The sequence below is a fragment of the Leucopleurus acutus genome, assembly GCF_964270905.1.
Source record: "Leucopleurus acutus genome assembly, chromosome: 10".
Lineage (NCBI taxonomy): Eukaryota > Metazoa > Chordata > Mammalia > Artiodactyla > Delphinidae > Leucopleurus > Leucopleurus acutus.
Window position 1 is genome coordinate 76,180,391 of NC_139153.1, and position 26,933 is coordinate 76,207,323.

A 26,933-nucleotide genomic window follows, 5' to 3' on the forward strand; every position below is an offset into this window, starting at 1 on the left:
TCTTTCGAACCTCAATAAATAAATGGTTGCTGAATCTCGGACTCTTTTGGCCTTTCTTCCTGGTGGTTGGACCCGTTTAAATTTGTCCTTATGAAGACCACACAACCCACATTTTCAGAGAAGCCCCACATTTTTATTCTGTTTCACTGTCTCCCTGGGATCCGACTTTGATTTGGAATGTACGGTTGCTGTGGCTACAGTACATGGCTAACATTTTTTTTTAATTAATTAATTTATTTTGGCTGCGTTGGGTCTTTGTTGCTGTGTACGGGCTTTCTCTAGTTGTGGTGAGCGGGGGCTACTCTTCATTGCGGTGCGCGGGCTTCTCATTGTCGTGGCTTCTCTTGTTGCGGAGCATAGGCTGTAGGCACACGGGCTTCAGTAGTTGTGACGTGCGGGCTTAGTTGCTCCGCGGCATTACGTGGTTAACTTTGATAAGGATGCTATTTTAATCTTTGTATTTTTATGAAATGCACACACGCAAGCAAAATACACACATGCACATAATTCACAAACAATCTTCACCATCTGTTCATCAAGGTAAAGTGTCATCAGAAGCACAGACTAGCTGGTTGTAAAATTTCTTTCTAGAAGATTTCCAGGTGGTTGAAATAAACACGAATTAGACAGTAGAAAACTCTTAATGTATATTGGTCTAGGAACTTAGGAACTGAAAGAATTAATACAAAGAGAGCTATACAACACACCCAGGGCCCCTAAATCCACAGTAACTACAACAGTAATAATATACAATGCTGTAAGGTCATGAAAATCTATTCTATCATGCACAGAAAAGTACCTGGTTAAAGCTGTTAATATATGACAGTAGAGGGGGGTTCTGTATTTCAGTGCAATATATCACATTTGGAAATGAATGGATATAAAAATATATTTTTTTTGCTTTCAAAAAGTGGAAGCAAAACATAAGCCTTTTCTGCTAAACTATAAAAGTGTAATCAGCAGTTGGTCTGCTGTGGTCTAATAAGGCACGGCCATCACACTTTCTCTGTCTATTCATTCCACTTAGCTCCAGCCTTAACATACAGTAGCATATATGTATATGTTTAGCATCAGGAGAATCATGTCTTCTTCCATGAATTTCTTGTAAATATTATCATCCACTTGAAAGCATCTTTGATATAATTTCCTCCCTAATTTTTTCATTGCTTTTGTTTTTTTTTTTTTTGGTCCCTCTTAACTAAGGAAATACCAGGAAGATATTGAAGTTTCTCCACGGCTAATTTTCCATTTCCATTTTGGAGTCATTTTTGAATTTTCAGTGTTGCAGCACCTGAGAAGCAATTGTATTAGGTCATTAACATGGAAATCTTAAAATATGGTCCTTATGTTGTTCTCTATTTTTTTCTTTTCCTTCTAGTTTCCTCCATCTCTCCCTTCTTTCTTCCTTTCTTCTTGCCTTCCTTCCTTCTTTCCTTCCTAGAATTCACTGAAGTATTTCCTAGGTCCTAGCCTTTCACTTATTATTTTAATCAAAGCTTATCTCTGGGCCCAGGGTGTGAAAAGTAAAAATGTCTCTGAAATTCTATTTTACAATATAGACAGAGAAGTTGGCTTGAGTTTCACTTAAATACTATACACATTCGGTATCACACAAGGGGTGGGGGTAGGGCTGCAACATAAATGTAACAATTCCTTTTAGTCTGTATTTACAAAAGAAAGCCCCTTCCCTAATGAAAAAGTCTCTTCAGCATCTGTTCCCTGAAGCCTGCGGAGAAAACATTTTATCCATGGCTTGGAAAAGATCTCTTTTTCAGAGAACGTCCACTGTTCCCCAAGAGGTTCCATGGGCTGGATTCTCCTGTTCTTAGTTGAGCAATGAATAAGCACTGGATGTGTTTTCCAGGGATGAGCTGGTTATTTCCGGGGTGGAAACATTGTATGTTCCTGAAAAACAGAACAGCAGCTCAGCTGAAGGCCAAGTCTTCATGATTACCAGGGTGTGAACCTCTGCTCATGGACCAGGGGGCGCTCTACTCCAGGAGCCAGGTAAGCTCAGGCCATGCCTGGATAGGAACACATGCCTGCCCTCCTCCCCAGACCCAGAAGTCCTGGAGAACAAACAAAGCTGTTCTCAAGCATGCGTGGCGGCCGACAAGACAAGCACTAACTATTTCACATCATACCAGCAGCCAGATTTCTACAAAAGACAGGGAGATCGCGACAGGGGCAGCCCTCTGCATGCCACCACATGCACTGGCTTGGGGGCATCCGTGGGAGGGAATATCCCTGGTCCCTTTGGGTTGGTGTGACTTTGGGAAGCTCTTGGGAGGGGCCTGGGGACTGAGCTGGGGAAAGGGAGAAAAGGAAAGAAAAGAGAAAATTACAGGAGAAGAAAAGGCAGGACCGAAAAAGCAGCAGGAGTCAGAGAATGCCAACAAGAGTGCTGAGGTTGAGTGTAGCAGGGCGGGTGGCCCGCGAGCTACTGCACAGGCTCGTGTCAGCAGGGGGGTGGGGGCTGAACACGGGGACAGTACGGGCTGTGTGTTGGGCAGGGGAAGCGACACAGTGCCCCACCCTACCATCAGATGGGCGGACTGCCACGGCTAACAAGGTTTCCATCATTGCCTGGGGGGCCCTTTGTCGCTGCTGACAACACAAACCAAAGTTACAGTGATTATGGAAGCCTCAGATAGGCCAACCTGGATCTGCATTAATGACCCTGAAAGGCTAAGTGGCAATGGCCGGGGCTCTCAGGCCCCGAGACCTCGGGAACAGGACCCCAACTCTTGATCTGACTGGCTCAGAAACAATGAACACATTTTACTGACCTTACATATTGCATAATTCTGATTCTGTGGAATCGTTTCACAGAGTTTTCACTGTTCTTGCTTTAATGCAAACGATAAACATGATCCGGGGACAGTGCTGGCCAAAGGGAATAGTTCTAACATACCCTGGAGATCTGATCATTTCACAACAGGTCCAGTCAAAAGTGAAGGTCCTCCAGTTTCACGAGCAATGCATCAAAATGAAGCTCGAAACACCAAGTTCTCTGGAGTTTCAATAATTAATGGGCATTCTCAAAATTTGCTTTATATGAAAAGCTTTAGTCAGGAAGGCTTTTGCTACATTTGATACATGTCTTCATTTGTGAGATCTGTTCAGTTTTGAGGAGCTGAAAGGAAGTCTGGTGCCTATTTTCCTAAGGGGAGGAGGTGGTGGTGACATGGGACAGGAGTTTCAGTTTGCCAGAACAGCTGAAACCCACGGCCCAAAGTCATTAACATGCTTTACCTTATGTCTACAAGGAGGAAACGTTCACTGCGCCACGCCCCTAACAGAACAGCTAACTTGGGTGATCCCTCATATGTTTGCACAGTTTTATAAATGTCGATGTATAAAAGAAGCACACTCCAAAAAAAGAAAAGGGAAAAAAAAAGGGAAATGAAACTCACAGCATGGGATCCTATGGTAGGATTCTCTAAATATATTCTTCGCTGCCCGGTAACCCATAAACATGACCGACCTATTCTTATACAACAGGAATAGAAGAGAACTCCGTGTTTGACCAGGCCAGCAATTTACAGTTCCCAGTTTTACGGTGGATACAGTTTTTATGGAGAGCTCTCCACAGGTTGAAGGCAACTGCCCTCTGTACCAACCCCTTGGGTGTTTGGGAAAATATAAGCAAGTACTTAACCTCTGCCCCAAATAAGGCCATTATGGGTCAATGCCGTGAAGTGGGCAGTGGGACAGTAGGGGCGTGAGATTCCCCCCAGGGCAAATATGTTTAGGTCAAGCCAGGAAACATCTAGAGGTCAGCACGTACCTGTCTTACCAAACAAATTGTTAAATCTTCTTGATATTGGAGAACTCATAGAAAATACTGGAGTGGATGAACCTAGGGATGTTGACTAGAAAAGAAAAAAAGAATTACACAGCAAAGGTGTTAGACCAAGGCCCAGTTTTGATCTGTAGGATGATTCGTTTGCTGCCTGCCGGTGGTCACTGACTGCATCTTTCATTTCGCTTTAAGGAGAGAACCTGGATGAGCATGAATTTCTATTTCAGACAAACTAAGCAGGGGAGCCACCTTTTGAAACACTGTTAACATCACCACCGGTAGGAGGGAAATAGCTTCCAAATACATTTTTTACTGTTCGATAGGGTTTACTATCTTCTGACATAGGAAAACAAATATATTTAAGTGCAATAGTTATCTTCCAAGATGAACTACAGAAAATTCTATTCATCATTATTCTTCAAATTTTGTTCTTTATGGCCTTGAGTTTCCCCAGAAGAGTACTTCTCATTGAAATTTGGTTTTAACCTCCAGTTGATATTATCTGTGCTATTTGTAACCTTATTTAAAGATGTGGGGACAGCATCTTAATGCTAGTTCTGTTCCATGACTATGTTTAATAGGCAGAATCAGGTAAGAAGAAAACACAGTGGAATAATCTATGTTATAACTGGTAGTGGAGAGAGAGGGGTTTGTGTAAGTCTCTACAAAGGAAGCATTTACCTTTGAGTGCTGTGAAGACCATCTCGACAGTGAAAACTTATTCAGCAAGGCTTCCTGTACCTGCATCATTTAAAAGAAGCCATTGTCAACTCAACATGTCACTGCAATTTAGACTTTTCTAGAATCATGACGGTCACTGTTCTTACCTTCTGATCCCAGAGGCATCCAAAGAGTAAAATGAATAATCCCTGAAAAAAGAATTGGGAAGAAGTGCATTTTAATCATATTAATTATATTAATCATATTCTAGTCTAGCAAACTAGGAAGTATTGTTCACCTGCCATAGAATTTGTACTACCTCTTTCCACATCTGCATTTATGGTCCAGTAGATGGCAATGATGTAGTAGGTCCACACCAAGGGACCTCTGATGTTATAATGTCATAAGGATATTTTCAATTTCCCTATTTCCACCCAATTGTGCGCTGGAGATCCTGCTGGTTATGTTATTAAACATACCTCTTATGTCTACAGTAGCCCTCATGTAGTTGTGATGAGAACATAGGGCATGAGGTGGAATAATCAGTCCCTTCTAGTCAAGGCATATTATAAACATCATTAGACATGAGCCTTAGAGTTTGGAGCCATGGGCCCAGTAGCAGAAGTTAGAATTTGCATGGTCTTGGCGTTAGCATCTAGGGCAATGTCTCGGCATCACCTCCAGATGCCCTGGATCCTCACCAGCTCATGGGGACCTAGGCCTACCACTGGCTGAATCAGAATTAAGCATCCCCTTCCTTGTGCTCCAAAGGCTTGTTGTCTGTACCTCTGCTAAAGCCCACCTAACAATGTGGCTTGTATTATAGTTACGTGCTGCTGGAGAGCAAAGAGAATGTCTTTTTCATTTCCACATAATGGAGCAAAATGTCTACCTTACATAGAGCATTCATTCTTTCATCCTTCAGAAAAATGTTGCCTGAGAACCCACTATGTGGTACAGAGCCTTCATTGCATTTGCCAAGGTGCTCATGACTGAGCATCTAGTCTGTGCCAAGGTCTTTGCAGGCACTAGGAATGTACTGATAAATAAGACAGACGCTGCCCCTGACCTCACCAAGGCAGGGCTCATTTAATGCTAGTGGAAATTAACTGGAGAGATTGTTTGGTTTAACGGTGGTATTTTCATTTAGGAGATAATAAACGGCATCAAGATAATGTTAGATAAATAGCAAAATCCAGTGTAGGGAAGGGACTTTCCTCCTATTTGTATTATCAGGGCACTTAGAAGAGAGGTGCGTAGGCAACTAAATTATAATGCAGGTGATAAGAGGCATGCGGTTCCATGGGAGCAGAGGAATGCGCCCTTTCTATTTCACTGACTTCTCGTCATTACCGTTCTTTAGGGCTAGGGCCTCCTATGAACAAAAGTCCTTCCCCGTTCCTACCCCTGTTTGTGTTTCTATCATTATAGCTCCTTCCTGAGAGCGCTGCCCTGCAGAACGTACCTGGAAGGCATTGAGGAGGGTAAATACAATATGGAACACAGCATTGCTCCCCTGGAACACGGTGGCAAGACCGAAACCCCAGGTGAGCCCCAAGAGCGGTGTGAGGACCCCAAGGCTCTTGGTGATCTGGAACAGGCTGCTTTTCTCCTGCCTGCTCGGCTTGTCCCCGATGGAAGGTCTCAGGATCTTGGTGATGACCACGACCGTGATGGTCACGTTGACCACCACAATGATCAGTGCTGGGATGACGAAGGCCAGCAGGGCCTTGGTGTCCTCCCAGTTGAGCCAACAGGCATTTTTCCTCGTGTAGACCTCCCGGGGCTGGGTGGCCCCCACCGTGATGACGGAGATGACCAGAGGGCAACCGTAGCCGAGAGAAAACGCAATGGCCTTCTGAATGGACTTGCTCGTGTCATGCAGGATGAAAACCAACCGGTAGAAGAGCATGAGGCCCAGAGTCAGCATCCAGAAGAAGACGCTGAGGTAGGAGAAGTGGACGAAGAAGGTGGCAGCCACACAGGCCGTCTGGTTGAGCGGGTAGCGGTGGTTGTGGACGGCGGCGGCCACGATGAACCAGACGTCGGCGACCAGAAGGGAGGCCGCGATGTTCACGATGCAGATGTGGCGCATGGAGGAAGTCCGGTTCTTGGTGACCGATTTCCACACCACGGCTTCCACAGCGAGGCAGGCCGCCAAGCTCAAGATGGAAAAGCACAGCCCGATGTAGGAAATGATATCCAGCAGGATTTTCAGGAGAGAATCAGGGTCCGGGGAATCAGGGGACATGAGGATGGAGAAGGATGTGAGGTGGTCACAGCTGCAGGACACACTGTCCTCGGTGACTTCTTTAACATAACACCCGCTGCTGTCCCACCCCCCTGTGTGGTTGGCGAGGTTGAAGTTCCAGAAGACACACCTCGGTACCCCGCCCGAAGGGTTGTTGTTTTTGAAGGTCATCGAAATCCTGAATGGCGATGGCGCGGTTAGATTGTGGCTGACAGTGGTTGTCATCACTAGGCTGTTTGCAAAAGGCTTTCCTGGGACATCCTGGGCGAGGATGGTTTTGAGAGTTGGGAAAGCCACGGTGACGATAAATGAATCTGGTTGCAGGTGTTCCAGCTGGCATTCATTAATGGTCACATTGCCCCAGAGCTCAGAGTCTAAGAAAACAAAGCTCTGTGTGTAGGATTTGGGGTGGCCAGATTTTATGACCATGCTCTTCATCTGAACATTAGGTTGGGAGATGGTGCTATCTTCTGACCGCAAGGCTCGGGAAAATCTTTCCAATGAATCCAGTAACTGTGAGCTCTGATTGGTCTTTTGCTGTTGTGACATCATCCAGGTATTCAAAATGGGTTTGCCGAGGATGACGTTGACCGTGGAGAGGACGTGCTGTAATCGACAAGGCATGGGATCAAACCAACCGAATGTTTTCAATCATAAGACAGAAGAAGAGAACATCTCCCTGGAAACTCATCAAGTGGGTACAGGGAAGAAGAAAATAGAAGAGAAAAATGCAGCATCCCAGGCTGTGGAGGACTCTGATCCACCTTCTTATGGAGGGAATTAGCAGGGGATGGGGCCTCACAACTGCGAGACTTACTAAACATTTAGCAGTCGTGATGGTGAGAACTGCCCCCACCTCTCACTAAGGTCGACTCAGCAGGCTGACAGAGATGTTTATTAATTGTTTTATTTTATTTTAAATCTCAAGCCTGTAAAGGCTTTTGGGTGGGTGGTATCTCACCAGCAAGGGTGAGGTAGTCTCAGAAGACCCTCTCAAATGTTAAGCATCGAATACGCCATGGGAGTGTTGTTAAAGGCATCTTTCTTTTTAGCTCAACATTTTGATTCTCTCTCCCATAAACTTGGAATTGTCATTTGTGGCTTCTCTCCATGGAGAGAAGTGGCTTTTTCTCTCTGCCCTTCTTTGCCTTGTTCTGTTCTCTGCAATGATGAACCCTGCAGTTAGTTGAATGGTGGCCCTTATTTGGAGAAAACCTTATTTGGAGAAAGCATCTTTGTAGATGTAATTAAGGATCTTGAGAGAAAAATCAACCTGGATTACCTAAATGGGCCCTAAATCCAAGTATCCTTATAAGAGACAGAAGAGGAGAAGGTACATGGAGAAGAAGAGAAGGTCATGTGAAGACAAAGCCAGAGGTTAGAATGAAGCAATTTGTTACAGCAGCCCTAGGAAATCTGTATAAGCTCCTTAGACTCCTGGTACCCAAGCTGCTTGCCAGTTACCTCTGGTTGGGTTTGGCCAATGAGAAGCATCGGCGGGAGATGAGAGGATGAGAGAAGAAAGAAGCTGAGATATATTTTTCCTGCTACCCGCTGCACCTTCATTTCACTCTCAGCACACCTTTGGTGATAGTTCCATACTTCCAATACTGTAGTTCCTGCTCAGTGACCCCTCCTCCAACGCTACGGGTGCACTATTTCCTCTCCTTCCCACATTAGTCCTCAGGGTAGTAAGGGCTTCTAAATGTAGCTGGTCTCTGGGTGCCTTACGCCTTTTTTTTTTTTTTTGTAAATTCCTGGTTTTACCTCTGTAAGTATCCCTTCATTAAAGTCTCTTCATGTGAATTCTAGTGGGTGAATTCTCTTTCCTCTCAGAATGCGGATTGCTTCAAAGATCATGTTTTGTGAGAGACCATTGAGAATCCCACCTTGTACATATTCTGAAAACCTTTCACTCCTAGTTTTCATAGAAAGCAGGTAAGAATTCATTCTCTTTTAATGAAGAAACTAAAACAGACCTTCTCTAAAGAAATCTTAAGATCCCAAAATGTACACTGAAAATATTCACTGATATGCTAAAAGCCAGAGCTGGCAAAGCGTTGTTCGGGAAAAGACGGAGAAGAAGTTGCAATGGAGAGAAGTTATGTTTCTTGACCCCAGGTCCTGAGGGATGAAAAGACAAGACCCCAAACTCCTGCAAGGCTTAAGCAAACTCACCATCATCATTTCTGAATTCACTTGGCTTGGAACTGTTGACAGCAAATCAAGGATGTTAATAATGGCTCCCAGGCTCCCAGGAAATGACTTGACTTCAAGTTTCACCTGGTTTGTGCTAATGGAAAGATTCTTTAGGTATGAAGGGAGCTTCTCATCCTGAGAGGGGCTCTTCATCAAAGCCTAGTAAAACAAAAGCCGACACAGAAAAAAAACAAAAAACTTGCCCATCCGTCATCAAATACTGCTGATACATCCATGACAAAAATCTCTCACATCTGAGTTTCCTTTTTGATTCCTCCATTCTCATAAGTATATCCCATAAGGTAATGTACTTATCTCTTAAACTGTGCTTACTCTTCAGAATAGAATATTACAAGAGACCTCACACATAGAAGGGGAACAGTAGAGCATATGTCAACCTGATGACTAGTTGAAAAGAAAAAGGAAGGGAAGTAGATATGACTGCTAGAGAACTAGATTAAAGTTGCATGAAATTGTCACTTGACTGTCTGTATGAAAGCACATTTGCCACTCTGAGGTTTCTATCCCAAATTCCCTGGGACAGTTCTGGTTCACATCTGATGTCCCAGTGTAATTATAAATAGTGTCCTCTTTTATTTTCAAAAATGATACAAATGAACTTATATACAAAACAGAAATAGACCCATATACATAGAAATCAAACTTAAGGTTACCAAAGGGGAAAGGGGTGGGGGAGGGAAAATTAGGACCAACAAGGACCTACTGTATAGCACAGGGAACTATACTCAATATTCTGTAATAACCTATAAGGGAAAAGAATCTGAAATATTCTTTTTTAGATTCTTTTCCCTAACGCAACATTGTAAATTAACTCTACTTCAATAAAACAAACACACACACACACACAAACAAAAAAACCAAAAAGTAAAAAGTATCCTGGTTTGGATGATAAATTATATGGTCACCTTATCTATAATGATCACATTTGTGTTTTCTAACTATCTGACTCCTCACTATAATTAAAGAATGAATTAAAAGTTGGTCTTCTCCATAAAGAACTTTGATGAGTGTTCTAACCCAGGGGAGTTTCTTCCTCTGAATGCAGAAGTATTTGTTTTACTTAACGGAATTTACATTTGTGACATCTCTACCAATGTCATCCTGTGTTTTAATTTCAATCTCTCTCCCATTAAATGATAAGCTCCTTAACAATGGGAACCATGTGTTGCATTTCTTTGTATCCTTCTCATATCCCATAATCCCTAACATAGTCACTTAACTTCGTATGTAGTAGGTATTCAATAACATATGTTGGATGGATAAATTAGACAGAGCATGATAGGTCAGCATGCCCCCTTTCCATTGAAGGGGTATGTAGTATCTAGAATTGGGACCAGGGCCCAATGTTGAGTTCAAATTATAATTTCTATCTTCCTCAATTGGGATAGTTTATATTCCCGATGCTTTACCCATCAAGGTCTAACTCAGATGCCACGTTTTTCAAGCAGAACTTCCTGATTATCCTAGCCCCAATTAATACATATGTAACATCTATATTCCATATCCAATCAGAGGTCAAGTTTTGATTTGGCCGCTTTACCCTGATAGCACCTATAATAATGCTTTATACATAGTCGGTATTTTAAGGAATTTGATGTGAGACAAGAGATAATTAGATAAAATGCAAACCAATATCACCCTTTTTTCTCAGTCCTTCTTCCCGGGATGCAAGGATTTGGAGCTAACCAGATGTTAGCTCCAAATATAGCTCACAGTCTGAAGATGTTACCATGAGCTATAACCCCACTAATTGCCTCATTTATTGTAACTCATGGAATTTTAGGCGTCTCGAACTTTCAGCAACCTAAGTATGAGAGGTAATTTATATTTATTTTGATGAAGTGAAACATGTTTTTCCTACCACATGGCAGTAACCTCTATTCTAGGTAAGAGAGGTCAGCTAGGCCCTCCTATAACTATAGGCTACCTCTAAGGATTAAGGAAATCTCAGACTTGTAAAAGCGTAAAGCCCAACTATTTTTTTTGGCTGATGAACCTTACTTTTTGTGTTGCTCCCCTTTCTGAAAAGATTAGCGCTATTAGCTTGATATAAAAAATCTTCAAAGGAGAGCAGTTAGAGGGGATAACACGACTTCCATCTTGGAGGTAATGGAAACAAGGTATTAAGAAGTCAAGGTGACGCTGTACAGCTGGTCCTAGGGCAGAACACGTATTTCGCTGCCTCCATATTTGGATTCAAGCAAAATATTCAGCATTTCTAGGGTTGCATCTTCTTTGGAATTAAATAAGTATAGCTTTGAGAGCAACACCAAGCAGCTCAAAGCCCGTTTTCCTAAGTGCTGAGAAATAGGATCAGCTAGACACACCTCCCCACCAAGAGTTCAGAGTCAAGTGTTTAAGAATCACCTCAGGGGGCTTCCCTGGTGGCGCAGTGGTTGAGAGTCTGCCTGCTAATGCAGGGGACACGGGTTCGAGCCCTGGTCTGGGAGGATCCCACATGCCGCGGAGCGGCTGGGCCCGTGAGCCACGGCTGCTGAGCCTGCGCATCTGGAGACTGTGCTCCGCAACGAGAGAGGCCGTGACAGTGAGAGGCCCACGCACCGCGATGAAGAGTGGCCCCCGCTTGCCGCAACTAGAGAAAGCCCTCGCACAGAAACGAAGACCCAAGACAGCAAAAATAAATAAAATAAATTAATAAACTCCTACCCCAACATGTTCTAAAAAAAAAAAAAAAGAATCACCTCAGCCAGCTGGAGCAGAGTATTTATGGGGGCAGAGATGCAGTTGTTTTTCTTGACCTTCCACTGGTAGCCCACACATCTGTAAGTTATGATCCCGCCAATGGGACTCCCAGGGATTCTGGGAACATTAGAGAACTGGCAAAGCTTCTGGATGACTTTTCCGGGTTCCCCAACACCTATGATAGGATCTTGGCATGTGACGTTCTCCCCTGCATTGGAAAAATGGACATAAAAAGGACAATTGAAGAGAGGAGAAAAGATAGTGCAAATAAGGTCAGGCTTAGGTAGAGCTTTGATCTTTGAACTCATCTTCTTTTTTCCTTTCAGTGCCCTTTTTGGAGTTGCCCAATTTCTTTATTTTGCCCCTGATTTTCTAAAGCCCCTTAGGGGCTTTCCATGCAAATCCGATTCTAATCTGCGCTGGCTTTTTCTAACAGAATTTATTTCCTCAGTGCCTCTAACCTCCAGGAATCTTCCCTCTGATGCCTGTAAAACCTAAGCCATGGAAAATAATGAGAGCTTGACGTGTACTCATCCAGATGAAAGACAGGCAGGTTAACAAGGGTCTTAGGGACATAATGACTTAATCCAAGGGGTTCTCAGCTCTGGTGTATTAGAATCTTCAGAGGAGCTTGGAAAATACCAATGTCCAGGTTCACTCCAGCCCAAGAAGATCAAAACCCCTTGGGCTGGAATTCAGGCATCAGCAGTTTTTTAAGCTTCCCCGGTGATTCTAGGGTGCAGGCAAGTTTGAGAAGCACCACCTTAATCCAAGGATATAATTAGTAGTAGGAATCCAGGCACCCATGACCTGAATATTCTGGGCAACATTCCTAAGCATTTATTCCTTCTGGTTTCCCGTAAGGATGACTTTTCTTTACCGACTCAAGACAGACTTGAATGGGAAAATGTCATTTATTGCAGAATCTCTAGTCTCCAAGGGACCCTGACTCTCTGATGAGCAGACCCCCGCTCTCATCATCTTTTAAACTTAGCATGAATTGAGTTCTTAGCCATTGTGTAAAATCTTAGAATACCTAAGTAATGTTCTATTAGGAAAAAGAAGAGGAATCAGACTTGGTATGAAGAAAGAAGAGCAGAACAAAGGTAAGTGAATAAAACATGATGATGTCTAGGCTAAGATGGAGGGACAGTGGAGAAATGACCTTGGCTGCCCCCTGGAAGAGGTGTGCTTGGTGGGGTCCAGAGGACGGTGACTCAGAGAGACAGGGAGTTCTAAGTGGCTTCCTACTTTGTTGTCTAGGGCTCAGATACCAACAGATGTTGAGAAGGACCTCAAATCCCTCAGTAAACTCAAACAAGCTTGGTAATGAAGCCATGGATCCTACAGACGTCGCGGGTTCTATTAGAGAGAAGATTTCTGCGGGGAGGGGATTGCTTATGATGCAAGCCCAGGAGTATCCTTTATCCACTTGCCCCTCGGTTGCTACCGAGGAGAGCTCTTCGGTATTGGTTATTACAGAGATGACTCCACAAATCACGACCTTTTACCTTGAAAATAGTATTTAGGGGGATATTGGCTCAGTGATGACAAAGCATGGGAAAGACAGTTTCTGATTCTTTTTACGTAGCCCTTTTTACATAGTTTCTGATTCTTTTCACGTACGGAAATACGGCTTCATCTGCAAGGCTTTCTTGATCAATTTCTCCCCACCTAATCACTAGCAGAGTTAAACCAGGCAGCCCCTTCTAACCACCCACAACTGCCTCTAGTTTAGAATCTACCACATTATATGTGATAACATTTTTAAATCACATTTATCTCTCCCCTAGGCTTGAGGCCAAGAAACACAGCTTATTTCTTTTCAAAGCCCCATGCTTAGCTCAAGGCTTGCTACATGAAAGTGATTAACATGGATTTATTGATGGATGAATGAGGGAGTGAATGAATACATGAATCCCTGCTCATGACTATAACATTTTAAAATAATTTAAAATGTTCTCACCAGGAACCAGATTAAGCTTCATAGATGGGCTCCGGACTGAATTATTAGCGGTATTGGTAATGTGACAAAACACATCCATATTTTCTGGACAGGAAATTGAGTTTGCCACGAAATGGTGTTTGTAGCACACTTGCTTTCCGTTAACTTCTTTTGCTAAGGTACAATGAAAGAATGAAGTCACAGCATTAGTATTCAAAGCACAAATTTTGTTAAAATCATCCAATGTGGATAAACTTGTCCAAACTTTTCCCAAGAATGTGCCACATTCACTTTAATGTGGTTTTCAAAATGCCTCTAGCCTAGAAGTAGCAGTGAATGCACGCGTGTTGAACACAGAATGTCAAAACGCTTAAATAGGTCGGTACCCAGATTGATTTCATATCCCCCCTACCATGCAGTCTCTAAATTGTCCGGTCTCTACGGGATCCCCATTTTTCTGAACTTCCATTGTTCTTTCTATCTGTAGTGCTCATTTTGTATAGTTAATGCTCTATGTATTTTCTTTTATGACATATGCCCTTCTAGATATCGATATATATGCCCCACTTCTTTTGTCTCCTTTTCATTGCCTACTGTTATGTTTTGTATTAAGCATAGGTCCCAAAGAACAGTTCTTGAAAGTATGAATGAGCTTATAAATCCCTCGTGAAGGTGTCCATGCATTACGATTTGTGGTTGTGAGTTCATATTTGGTTGACCTTAATCTACAGGAATCCTGAGGGATCTGGATGGAGGGTACATTCTACCAGAGAGGATTTAAATTTTTTGGCCAGGTACCACTGAGTGCTGCCAACGGACTACTTTAAGTTAATTACTCCTCAGCTTGGAGTTATTGGACCACATAGGTTGTATAAATTCAAGCCCCAAATCTGAATGAAGGCAGGACAGTTATACTTCTCAGGGGATATTCTTGCCCACCCAGCGCTGAGGCTCTGAACTCTGTCAGATGAATTTTGTTTTTCTAGCTTCTTCTTTTACTGAGCATGTCATTGTCTGAGGGTCCTGACATTGTGTTGAGGGGATAGGTTGCCTTAGTTACTGCATTGGGAGCAAGCCCTTTTCTTTCATACACTTCAGAGCCTTCAAATTCAAATTCAAGATTCTGGGGTTTCTAGGCTTCCCTGGTGATGCAGTAGTTGAGAATCTGCCTGTCAATGCAGGGGACACGGGTTCGAGCCCTGGTCTGGGAAGATCCCACATGCCGCGGAGCAACTAAGCCCGTGAGCCACAACTACTGAGCCTGCGCATCTGGAGCCTGTGCTCCGCAACAAGAGGGGCCGCGATAGTGAGAGGCCCGCGCACCGCGATGAAGAGTGGCCCCCGCTCGCCGCAACTAGAGAAAGCCCTCGCACAGGAACAAAGACCCAACACAGCAAAAATAATAAATAAATAAATTAAAAAAAAAAAAAGATTCTGAGGTTTCTGATATTGGCGGATGCCCTCAGGGAAACTCCAGCATTAGCTAAAGCATTACCTCTATTTTTGTTTTCTTCTATGTTTTTGACCCTTGGTTATTTCTCTTACTCTCTTCCCTGCTCAACTGTGCATTTAAAAGGGTTTTTGCCATATTTTTTCTTTTATGCTGTACGCGGGCCTCTCACTGTCGTGGCCTCTCCCGTCGCGGAGCACAGGCTCCGGACACGCAGGCTCAGCGGCCATGGCTCACGGGCCCAGCCGCTCCGCGGCACGTGGGATCTTCCCGGACCGGGGCACGAGCCCGTGTCCCCTGCATCAGCAGGCGGACTCTCAACCACTGCGCCACCAGGGAAGCCCCTGCCATACTTTTATTGCGTGCTGATTCATAGCATAGAGGGAGCGGTGATCAGAATATCGAGTCTACTATACTGAGCACGTAGAAGGCTTGTGACGGTAACTTAACACTACCTTCAACAGCTGTCACTAAAAACAGTGGGCTCCACCCTCACAGACTCTCAAGATGTTGTCACAAACCAATGAGCCACTGGTCACATAGCAAAATAGAAGGCAATAAAGCCTCATGGGCTTCCCTCTGTTACATTATGTCCCTGAAGCAATCCCTCTCTGTCTCTTTACCCCTATTTTAAGAGTAAAGTTTTAGACTCGACATATAGGGAATCATGTGTCCTTACAATTCAACAGTGGGCATCTTACCAGCCGGAAAGGACGAGGAACCAGCTTGGAAAATGACCTTGTAGTCTCTGTCCTCCTCAATGCAGCACTTGATGTGACGGGAGCTCATGCATGGAATGGCAGCTTCCAAAGGATCAACCATGATATTGGGCTGTAGGGGCAGCGGGTGGACGGTGACATCTTTGGCCATGACGCTGTATGAATTCTTGTATCGAAATATGCAGTGATAGGTTCCTGAGTGGAAGGAAGCCAAGATGAGATGGAACGAAGTCATCGCTCCAAATAGACATTTGCTGAGAAAGTTGAGAAAAGGCTTGGTTTTCCTTGTCAAGCTGGGGCACAGGCACAGCACCCGCTCCTGGGCCCGGGACTAGAAAATGCTCCACAGGTTCCCCTCCTGGGTTCGCTATGCATTTGAAGGACTAGCTCATCGCCACCTAAATATTCACTTACTTCCGAATAAAATCAAGTGGTGTATCCAGAGTCATATAGCCTGTTGGGGGTGGAACTGAGTTTCAAATCTGGTTCACAAAACCTACTCCAAGGCTCTTTCTTTAGTCGGGGTTGCAGCGGGGGCGGGATGCGAATTTTGGGGTGTGCTGGGCTGGGGAGTTCTTTGAAGAAAGTTGCCAGTGAGAGGGAAATAGAACACTGCGGTTGCGAGGCCCCCTTTCCCCATCTTTAAGGGAGCAGGTGCCTCTGGTCTGGGACCTCAGGGCACCACTAAGGAATGTGGGGAGGAGTGGGGAGGGAGGGAGAGCGGTTGACTGTGAGTTCTGGGAGAGCTTGGTCTGTGGACTCTGAGATTAGATGTCTGACTCTTATCTAGAAAAGTCTAGAGAGGAGAGCGGGCCGACTTTGCAGGAGTGAAAAGAGAAGTCTGCAGCAGGAGTTGCCTACACGCCCAGTGCTTGGTGAAGCAGAGAGGACTGTGGACAGGGCTTGGGTTGAGCTTCATGAAAGGAACTTTTCCTACGGGACTTCACACCAGAGCCCATCAGAGGATGAACCACCATTGGATCAGCTGTTGTCGGGACAGTGGAAGATGATAACAGCATCTACAGTTAAGTAGGATCTTTCAATGTTCCTGACATTCCTTCTCTTTGCCAGAGTAGCTGCTAGCCAGAGGGGAAACACGTAGAACGAGAACAGAGAGGAAACGCTTTTTGATTCCCATTGGGAGGGAGGGGACATTTACATTGAATATAAAATAAAAATGTAGTCGATTTAGATGAGAATAGATGATTTTTAGCACCTGAGTCTAGGACTGTTTAATAGTTCAGTGTGACCAAACAGCCACAGCTCTTCCTAAGTTATGGCCTGATAGTAGGAAAGGGCAGTTGGGCAGAGCAACTCTCCTGTGTGAGTTCAGCACAGGAGAAAAAGACTCCCATTTCCCGATTGTATCTACCAAGTCCAGCCAGATAATAAGTAGTTATTTCTACAATATTGCCCAGGCCTTATATGAAAAAGTAAAGAACTCACAGGATCTGGACTGATTAAGCTCATAATGAATGAAAAGCTTTAGAATAGAGTAGTTAAGAGTTGGCCTCTGTAGCAACACAGTCTCTGTTTCCCTTTGACTTTGCTGTCTACTAGATGTATAACCTCAGGTAGTTTCCTTAACCTCACTGGGCCTCAGTTTCCTCATCTGTGAAATGGAGATAATACTAGCACTCTCGATTCCTGGAGTGCAGCAAACAAAGAAGCAGTGAAGCAAAGCCCTTGTCCTATTCCTGTGTCTTCCTGGGACAGCGAAAAGAATGACAAGGACTCCTGGAGTCAGCTTTGCACCGAGGATTCTCAGGGCCAGTGGGTCACTGCCCACAACTCTACAGTTCCTTTCCGAGATGTAACCAATGACCGGAATCAGGGCTTAGGACAGCTTCTTAACAGCCCTTGGGCTCAGTGCCAGGATAGGACCACTCAGTTAAATCTGCAGACTGATTTGCTCTTTACCCAGGACTCTGAAGGTAATCAAGTTATCAGACACCAAGTCTAAATGTCTTTGTGAGGGTTTGGTTCTAGAAGTATCTTGAAATGACATATAGCAAAGTATCTTCAGGGGGTGAGTATATTGGAGTAGGGGAATGTAAGACCTCTGTTTTAGAAGGTCATTCAGGAGCATGATCTTGGGTGGGAGGGAGGCATGGGATGATGCTGTTACGATTGAGCATTTCCTCTGTGTAAATAAAGCAAGTGGTGCCACTTGTTGAGACAGTATGATTGGCATCGTGCCCCTCCCTGAGGAGCAGGCGGCTGCTATATTCCCTCCATGAGTCTATGGTGAACACGGAGGAGGCAGGGCAGGTGCTCATCTCCCCACTGAAGAGCCTGCTACTCAGCCTGCACAGCGCCACCTCTCTGCCCTTTCAGATGCCTGACTGGGCTACTGCTTCTTATGGATGTGTGGTCTTTTCATCTCTGGCTGTAATCTTAGCCATGCGACCTAAGCTGTGACCATTATTCTTGACACTTTTTTGAGTGATAAGGCAAATCTCCCAGACCCAGGTGTACAGGGGCAGGGAGGATGGAGAGAGAGGTAGAATGATTAGGTAGTTTTGTTCTTTTATTTTTGTGGTAACTTTACGGCATTTTAAAGTTATATACTATATGTTTAAACATCTCCCTAAAAAAGGCTGACCTATATAACAATCTAAATGGGACTATATCATTCTGCTACTACAAGGTGGAAAAGAATTCCCTTTGTAAAACTATGAATCCAAATAAATGACTGTTTACAAAAAAATAAATAAATAATAGCACTCTCCTCTAGGTTTATTGTTTGAAATTAATTCATACACTTAAATACGTAAAACAATACCTATCACATAGCAACAGCTCAAGAAATGTCAGCTATTATTGAAGCAATTCTATCAAATGCCCTTTCTTTCAAAAATTTGCATTTCCTCCCAACCTAAACAATGTCTAGGGATAAGTAGAAAACAAAAACGTGTTTTTTCCCCCTTTGGAACTAGGCATATAAAATCTTTAGGCAGAATTTTTATACCTCAGTTGGGTGAAACACAAGAGTCTGGTAAAAATACTTTAAAAAAACAATCCTCCTAAGAGTTTGGAATTAACATATACAAATCACTAATACAGTAAGTCCCCTACATACGAACATTTAAGCTGTGAACTTTCAAAGATGCGAACTTGCCCCTGTATGCCAGCTGTTGTACTGTACTACTGTACTTTTCAAGGTACTGTACTGTAAGATTAAAAATGTTTTCTTTATTTTTGTGTTTTTTATGTATGAAAAGTATTATAAACCTATTACAGTACCGTACTATATAACTGATTGTGTTAGTTGGGTACCTAGGCTTAACTTTGTTGGACTTACGAACAACTTGGACTTACGAACGCGCGCTCGGAACGGAACTCGGTCATGTGTAGGGGACTTATTGTATATAAAATAGATGAACAGCAAGGACCTACTGTATAGCACGGGTACTATACTCAATATCTTGTAATAACGTATAATGGAAAAGAATCTAAAAAAGTGTATGTGTGTGTGTGTGTGTGTGCCTGTATAAAACTGAATCACTTTGCTGTACACCTGAAACTAACACATTGTAAATTAACCATGCTTCAATAAAAAAAAATCCTCTTAACTTAATGGCAAAGCACAGACTCTAGAATCAAAGAGACTAGTTCTAATCCTGGCTCTACAGCTTAAATTGTGGAAACCTAGGCTCACTTTGCACATCTGTAAAATGGGAATAGTGACATCTTCCCCTGGAAGGCTGTTGCACTTAGTGTGAGTACATATGTCATATAGAGTGGCTGGCACAGGCATGGCCCAGGGCAGGCCCTCCAGGGATGGTAATGATTACAGTGTGTTTCCAGGGGTCCAGGTATCAGGGTCCAGTGTATCTGGGCTTTCACTCACCGTTCCACTCCCTGGTCGAGGTCTTGACTGTCAGCACCGACTCTGCTCCATTAGGATACCTCCTTGTGGTATAAAACCTTTTGTATATTTTAATTCCAGCAGAAGTGTTCCAGTACACCTCATCATAGTTACTCATATCACTGATGCACTTTATAGAAAAGCTTTGTCCCTCAGAAACAGAAATTGGGTCCGGGGTTATTTTTAGGTTGGCTAAAAGAATGCAAACAAAACAGACAAAAGAAAACCAATAACAAGTAAAATGTTTAGTCTTTCTGGTGACATCAACACCTGAGTGAAATTTCACATAGAGACAGAAAGCATGGGCTGTCCTGACTCTACTAGGGTCAATGTGGGATTGGTACCTTGCTGCTCCGGAGGTTTACTTGTTTCTAGGCTGTTCTCGGTGGTGCTCTGAACTGTACCCATTTCCATCACATGCCTTGGGAACTCGCGCACTTCCCCTTTGTGGCTGGAATTATCTCCTAATGATCAGCAGGGCAAAAGGTTGTAAACTACGGTGTCGACTTAACCCAAACTCCCCTCCAACCTTTTCCAGGTGCCTCAAGGGGGACTCAATGGCTCAGTTCTTATAACCACACCATTCCCTACTCTTTTAAAATAACTTCAAAAAATACCATACTGTATTTTCATTTCTTTCTTCTGTATCTCTTCTCCATAAAAATGTGAGCCCCTTAAGAGTAGGACCCTCTCATCTGCGTCTTCACATCCCCAGCATTAGCACTGGGTCCAGTACCCAGCCAGTGCTTTCCAAGCAGACGAGTGGTTTTTGGAATTACATGTTACGTACAGGGATCACAGTGTTTACTGCCCAAATAATTATACCTGGGCTGGGAAGTATAGGCACCCTAATTTATGTCCCTATTTACTCCTATTTCTGAGAATTTTCTTGTAAGTTCATGAGGAACTAGTCACTGAAACTGTTAACAAGACCCTTATAAATAAAAGCTTCTATGAACATTCTACTGGTTTTGCCTCTGGTTCTCTTTCTACTCCTCTTTGAGCATAGCTGTCATTTCAAAATGCCATTCCCTCTGTCTTCTCTACGTGGACAATGTCATACCTTGAGCCCACAGATGCTGGCCAGTTTTTCCAATCAGTGTGAAATCTTATTCTTAGCCATAAACAAAAGAAATCAGGGCTTTCCATAGTACCCTCCAGAAGCTGGGATTCAAATGCTCAGATGCAGCCCCAAAGTCACAGAGAAAGGATTCATATGCCCTTCATGTTGCCCTCCCTGGCTATAAGGATCTTGAGATGGTTTTCTAAGGCTGAGTTGTTTCTGAGGGTGGAAAGGAAAAGGCGCATGGAAGCCTCAATCTGGTTCTCTTCATTCCAGATGAGAATCCAACTACCAGACCGGTGGTTTTCAGCGAAGACTAAGCATATCCCTGAGATAGCCAAAAGCCCACAGAATCAACACAACTCTCTGAGTTAAAACTTGCAGAGTATAACTGTTCTCATTCTAGAAAACCGCAAATACCTCAAAAGACCCAGAACTTTTCTATAGTAATAATGTTTCAGATAAATCTAATCTTGATCTTTGTAAAAGTGCTAAGTCAGGATAGTAGAAAATGGAAACAAGAGTAACAAGTATGTTTATCTCAGTCCTTTCTCCAAATTGTTCAGAAAGGGGAACTGCGGATTTATCTAAATATAATAGTTTGTATTTGTATGATGGGTGGGTAGAAAAACACGCTGGTCTGCCCCACTTTAGCAGATAGGGATGAAGTTATAATGCTTTATGATATGAGCGGAAGAAATGATACTTTTAAGAGGCCTAGAATTACTTAAAATATTTTTTAAAACCCATTTGTAACAACTGTAAAAAAATCACAAAATACCAGACTTTTAAATCTTCCTGCAGCATTCTCTCTGGAAAAGACGAAATGGGAGAGAAAGAGGGGGTGGAGGATGGTGGGGAGTGAGCCAGGCTATTGGAATTCAAGGGAGGCAGAATGGGATTATGGGAGGAAAAAGTGGGAAATTGGCGGTGTTATCCTCATTCAGTGACTAATCTGAGGGTGAAACCCTACTTCCCATCCACTTTCTGTCTTTCTAGTACAACGCAGGCTGTTCCTTCCCTGCAACCGCTGTTTCTTACCCCTACCCTTCCTGCTTTTAAAGACTTCGTAAGAATGTAAATGGCAGAGATGGAAATCCCATTCTGTGGTTGACCCCAGTCACACTCTCACTACCATGGAAGGCCCTGCTTTACTGCTCATGGATATTCCCAGTTGATTGGCAGCCCTTAGTTTGAAGTGCAAGGCAAAAAATTCTAGTGAAAGAGTCCTTACCCACAGAGTTGAATGTCACTTTTATGTCTTTACTGCCTCTGGCTCCGTGGGCGCTGATGAACTCACACGTGTAGATCACTGTCGTTCCAGACAATCTGCTCGGACACTGAGTGCCATTGGCCGTGAGGGTGTATCTGCTGCAGCGAGGGTCTGCGTCTGTTTCAGGGCTTCCTGCAACCACATAAGAGGTTCTTTTACTGTCACAGTTGGCTGACTGTCTGATTCGGTAGCAAAGAAGCCAAATCAGTGAAAAGGAATTCTTATTTCAATTTCTTCTCTTTGAATGGCGAGGCGGGATGGTGTAATGTTAGCCCTGCCACCTCAGCATCCAGGTGGCCCGGCTGCAGATTCCAACGTTACTACTTACCAGTAGGGTGTTACTGGGAAAGTCACTAAACCACTCTGTGCCTCAGTTTCTCCAGATGTAAAACGAGAATAAATAACAGCTGTGACCTGGGATTGTAGTGTAACTGTGTAAACACTTAGAACAGTGCCTGGCTGGGGCCGACCCCTAACAAAGACCCTTCATGATGGTAGTTGGAGTGTGAAAAATAAAAAAGGAAGCCATGTGTTTGGATATGACTTCAACTGGAAGGAAGAAAATGTCAGATTATTTTGACTATTATTATTGTTGAAAGGAGGAAGAAACAAGACACGGACTCTGATATTCATCTCATTTGAGACCTGTTTTCATAGCTTGTTCCTTATTAGTATATATGTTTTAGTGGAAGCTTCAACATCATGCTTTCTCAGGGTAACAGCAATTTACCCTTCAGAATAGCTGTTCTTCGCTATCTTCCTTTCCATTCCCGACGCTGTGCCCTCCAAGCCATCCTGCCTGTGGCTCTGTAACAGCCTCTTGGCCATTTTTTTTGGTTCGGTTCTTTCACTCTCTCCTCCAGCCCTGCCTTCTGCAATGTACTTCTGCCAGGCATTCTTCAAACACTGGCAATCTTCCAAAAATTAAAGAAAAAAAAAAAACCCTTCTGATGAACTCCATCCAGCCTTGGCTGGATGATCAATGATCTTTAAAATATTTTGATAAGTCACCAGCTTTTCTCCCCAGTCCCCAAAATGGTTGTTCAGAATACCAAACTGATTTCCCACCTTGAGTAAGTTACCTGCTAGTTCATAGGTACAAATGTCCCTTTCCTCTCCAAGGCTCACCCCTCTACTTATTTTTGGAAAACCTACTTTCTCTAATTCCTCCAGGACCTCACTCCATCTTTTATCGTTCCTCTCCCTTTACTGCAGAACAATGGAAGTTACTGAATGCAGCCTATAAGTTCGCGCTCTGTTTTCTGGAGTAGAGCTGGTAGGCAGTTAACCTAGCAGCAGCTCAAGGTTAAATAATATCCAGTGAAAATTGCCCACGACACTGAGGATACATAAAGGCATGATTTGCAAAGCTTTCATCCTTACCAGAAAGCAGTTATTGCGGCAGATGCAAAGTATGCAACTGTTTTAAAAGTTGACATTTATCTTCTTTTTTTTCCTCCTCTCAAAAGTCTTGCAAAGTGGGTACCATTGTCACTATTTAAAAGATGAAGGTCTGGGACTTCCCTGGCGATCTAGTGGTTAGGACTCAGTGCTCTCACTGCCACTGCCCAGGTTCAATCCCTGGTCAGGGAACTAAGATCCCGCAAGCTGTGCGGCGCAGCCAAAAAAAAAAAGATTAAGTTCTCAGAGTCAAGATGACCCAACTTGCTCTGCAGCAGGAACAGGGCAGAGCTGGAATGACAGCTCTTCAGGACCAGATTCTGTCTTACTGGGAAGCACGGGTTGTAAGGCTAATTTTTCTACAGTAGAAGACTGGGTTCAAGTTCTTTTTTTTCTTTTTTCTTTTTTAAGCCCAATTTTGTGTGCATTCCTACAAGTAGAGAAATCACTATTTAAAATCAGATTTGCCTACAGCATCATTAGGAACACAGAGGGAGGCACAGGGGGTAGGAGAGAGAGCAGTGGGTGAGGAGGGGACCCTTGGTGCTCTCGGGGAGATGGTGGGCAGCTCACGGAAAGCCTCAGTCTCCTCATGTGGAAGACGAGGGATGGGATGAAATCCGTGGTTCTCACAATAACATCTCCTGCGAAACTGAAGAAAATTAAATTGCCCGGAGCCCAAACGTGGAGACTGCGAATGAGTGGCTCTCAGGAGGAACCTTGACAGCTGGTCTTTTTCAAAAGACAACTGTGGACACCCTGAGGGGCAGCCAGGCTGGGAGAGTCCGCCTCTGACGGGGCTGTTTGCCACTTCTAGCTGCTTCTCTAGGTCTCGCCTCAGCCCCCGAGGCAGGCCTGTCTCTAGCGGCCCTTTATAATGTGACTTGAAGGCCACAAGGCCGATTTCTGCTCAATAAAGAAAAAAAAAGTCTCACTTATCTCTTACTTATGTCCTACTGGGCTACAAACATAACATTTCAGATGGCACAGAAGCATAAATAGTAACAAACAATTAGGGCTTCCCTGGTGGCGCAGTGGTTGGGAGTTCGCCTGCCGATGCAGGGGACGCGGGTTCGTGCCCCGGTCCGGGAGGATCCCGCGTGCCGCGGAGTGGCTGGGCCCGTGAGCCATGGCCGCTGAGCCTGCGTGTCCGGAGCCTGTGCTCCGCAGCGGGAGAGGCCACAACAGTGAGAGGCCCGCGTACCGCAAAAAAAAAAAAAAAAAAAAAAAAAAAAAATGTCAGTGGTAGGCAGGGCAAAGAAGAAGTTGACGAACTCGTCTGGAAACTGTTCTGTCAAAGAGGGAATTAGACTTATTTTTTCATCATCGCATAACAAGAGCTATGGTGAGAATACAAACGCTGTTGCCTTTAAATTTCCCCAAGTGGTCAGTACCTTCCCGTACAAGCAAAGCTAGCGCTAAGTACAGGCGAACCAGAAGCTGCACTAATGACTATTCGTACCTCTGTTATTACTACTAGTACTATTAACACTATTACTGCTGTTACCATTACCGTTTATATCATCAACCCATGCCCCATGATTTGAAATAGCCTCAGAAAGCCCTCCCTATTCGAAAAAGACCGCCTTCTTAAAGCTAGAAATTGTCACGCAGGTTACTTCCTTTCTGTCTTATCCTTTGCCGGAAGTGCTTTGAAAATCCAGTGCAACCGTTTCTGAGAAACTGTAATACATGCACTTCTAGATGCTTTGGGGTGAATCATCTAGCTAGACTGCTTTCTGCTGAGCTGGAAAAACGGGTGATAGAAGAACTGGTGGAATCTGGAGAAAGACTGCCGCAGAGAGGGGACGGCAAGGGAGACGGAAGGAGGGCAGGGTGTTGAAAGCAGGGGCTAAATTCATCAGAGAAACCACCCTGCCGGCCCCTGGCGGCCAGCCCTGTGGCAGGAAATCCACTGTTCCGCCGGTCGGTTCAGCCCACCCTGGGCGTTACGAATGTCTGTAGCAGCAGTGGCCACAGCGAGGTTCCTGAGCATCTGCACAGCAGACTTCCTGGTTCTCTTGCCAGATGGCGAGGCTTTTCACCTCTCACAGTTAAAAGCGTCTAAGTCAGTACTCCGGGAACTGTGCAAGGTCCTTCTCCCATCTGGCAGTTCCTCCAGGATGTCTACACCTCCTCTTCCTTAAAAATTAGGGAAGTGACTAAATGGACCATATGTCAACATGTTCAACAGTTACCAGATGCTTTTCCCATTCTCTGGAGCACTTTAAGGTAGAAAACAAATGTGCTTTTCAAACTAGATGTGCTCAGAAAACGTTACATCCAGATTGATCCTTATTTTATTTATGATTTAATAATGTCTGAGAGCAACGGCTTTATAAAATAAAAGCTCCACCACGCTGATGTATTTCATGGGTAAAGCCACATTTTCCTTTAAGGATTTTTTACTAAAAAAGGTGAGCAAGGGCTTCCCTGGTGGCGCAGTGGTTGAGAGTCTGCCTGCCGATGCAGGGGACGCGGGTTCGTGCCCCGGTCCGGGAAGATCCCACATGCTGCGGAGCGGTTGGGCCCGTGCGCCATGGCCGCTGAGCCTGTGCATCCGGAGCCTGTGCTCGGCAATGGGAGAGGCCACAACAGTGAGAGGCCCGCGTACCACAAAAAACAAACAAACAAACAACAAAAAAAAAACGTGAGCAAATAATACTGTCATTTCTTAAGGGAAAGATTGGATCTTGTTATGTGAGGTTTCTAGGCAGAAAACAGTCTTCTGTTTCAATACAAATTCTGCCGGATCAACTCACTCTAGTGCTGGCTCACCAGGCATGTGTGATATAGTTTGACCAAGGCGAAGGCTGTGAAACAAGGTGAGTCCCAATTCTTTTCTTTTCCTAATTATGACAATCTTGGATAAGTCATTTCATTTGAACCTCGATTTCCTTATTTGAAAATGGGAGGCAAAAAAACGCCAGCTTCAAACTTGTGGTCAAGTTTAAGTGGGATTAAAAGTGATAACATATCTTTTAAAAACTGGCTGATCATAAACTAGTATACAAAACAGAATCACCAATGCTATTTTAATTTCTTCTTCTTGTCATTCACCAGTATAAACTGGAAGGTGGGGAATTTCCAGTGATATCTCAGATCTGCAAACAGGATCGGAAATTGACATTGGTTGAGAGACACACAGGTTGACAGAGAAAGATATAAAACCAGAGGCATGGAGTCAGATAATACAGAAAGAGACATGGTGACAAAGGCAGAGAAGTGGGAAGGACAGACACCAAGAGGAGAGACACAGGAATGAGACTCTCAGAGTCAGACCCCAAAGCAAAGCCAATGACCTCATCCTTGGCTCTCTGCTGAAGAGGGAAAGGAGAGGGCGGTGGGGACAAGCTTGTCTTGTCTGTAGGCAAGACACCATGCACCTGCATCATCCCATCACTCCCTCTTGGGTCTTCTCTGCCAGAATCTTGTCTACAACCCAAGCATGAAACTTGTGTGTGTATATTTTGGGAATTTTGTTTTAGAATGGCTAAGCTGGAGCTGGCATCAAACCTCATACTTTTTCAGTCTGGAAAAAAACCCAGCCACCTGACATTTGCTCTTTCACC

General features: G+C 44.0%; 1 protein-coding gene across 3 annotated transcripts in view; it reads right to left on the reverse strand.

Annotated features, from left to right (window-relative positions):
• Window positions 1–661: 661 nt before the first annotated feature.
• The window catches only part of ADGRF5 (adhesion G protein-coupled receptor F5), a 110,442-nt gene continuing 84,170 nt past the window's right edge, over window positions 662–26,933 (reverse strand). For all 3 annotated transcript variants that reach the window (XM_082848784.1, XM_082848785.1, XM_082848783.1), the window contains exons 11-21: window positions 21,922–22,092; window positions 19,607–19,816; window positions 15,736–15,948; window positions 13,606–13,758; window positions 11,639–11,847; window positions 8,895–9,074; window positions 5,931–7,322; window positions 4,633–4,674; window positions 4,487–4,546; window positions 3,791–3,875; window positions 662–1,905 (exon numbers count right to left, since the gene is read on the reverse strand). In XM_082848784.1, the coding sequence (XP_082704910.1) occupies window positions 1,826–1,905; window positions 3,791–3,875; window positions 4,487–4,546; window positions 4,633–4,674; window positions 5,931–7,322; window positions 8,895–9,074; window positions 11,639–11,847; window positions 13,606–13,758; window positions 15,736–15,948; window positions 19,607–19,816; window positions 21,922–22,092 (2,795 nt within the window). In that variant the 3' untranslated portion in view covers window positions 662–1,825. The remainder of the gene's footprint in view (window positions 1,906–3,790; window positions 3,876–4,486; window positions 4,547–4,632; window positions 4,675–5,930; window positions 7,323–8,894; window positions 9,075–11,638; window positions 11,848–13,605; window positions 13,759–15,735; window positions 15,949–19,606; window positions 19,817–21,921; window positions 22,093–26,933) is intronic.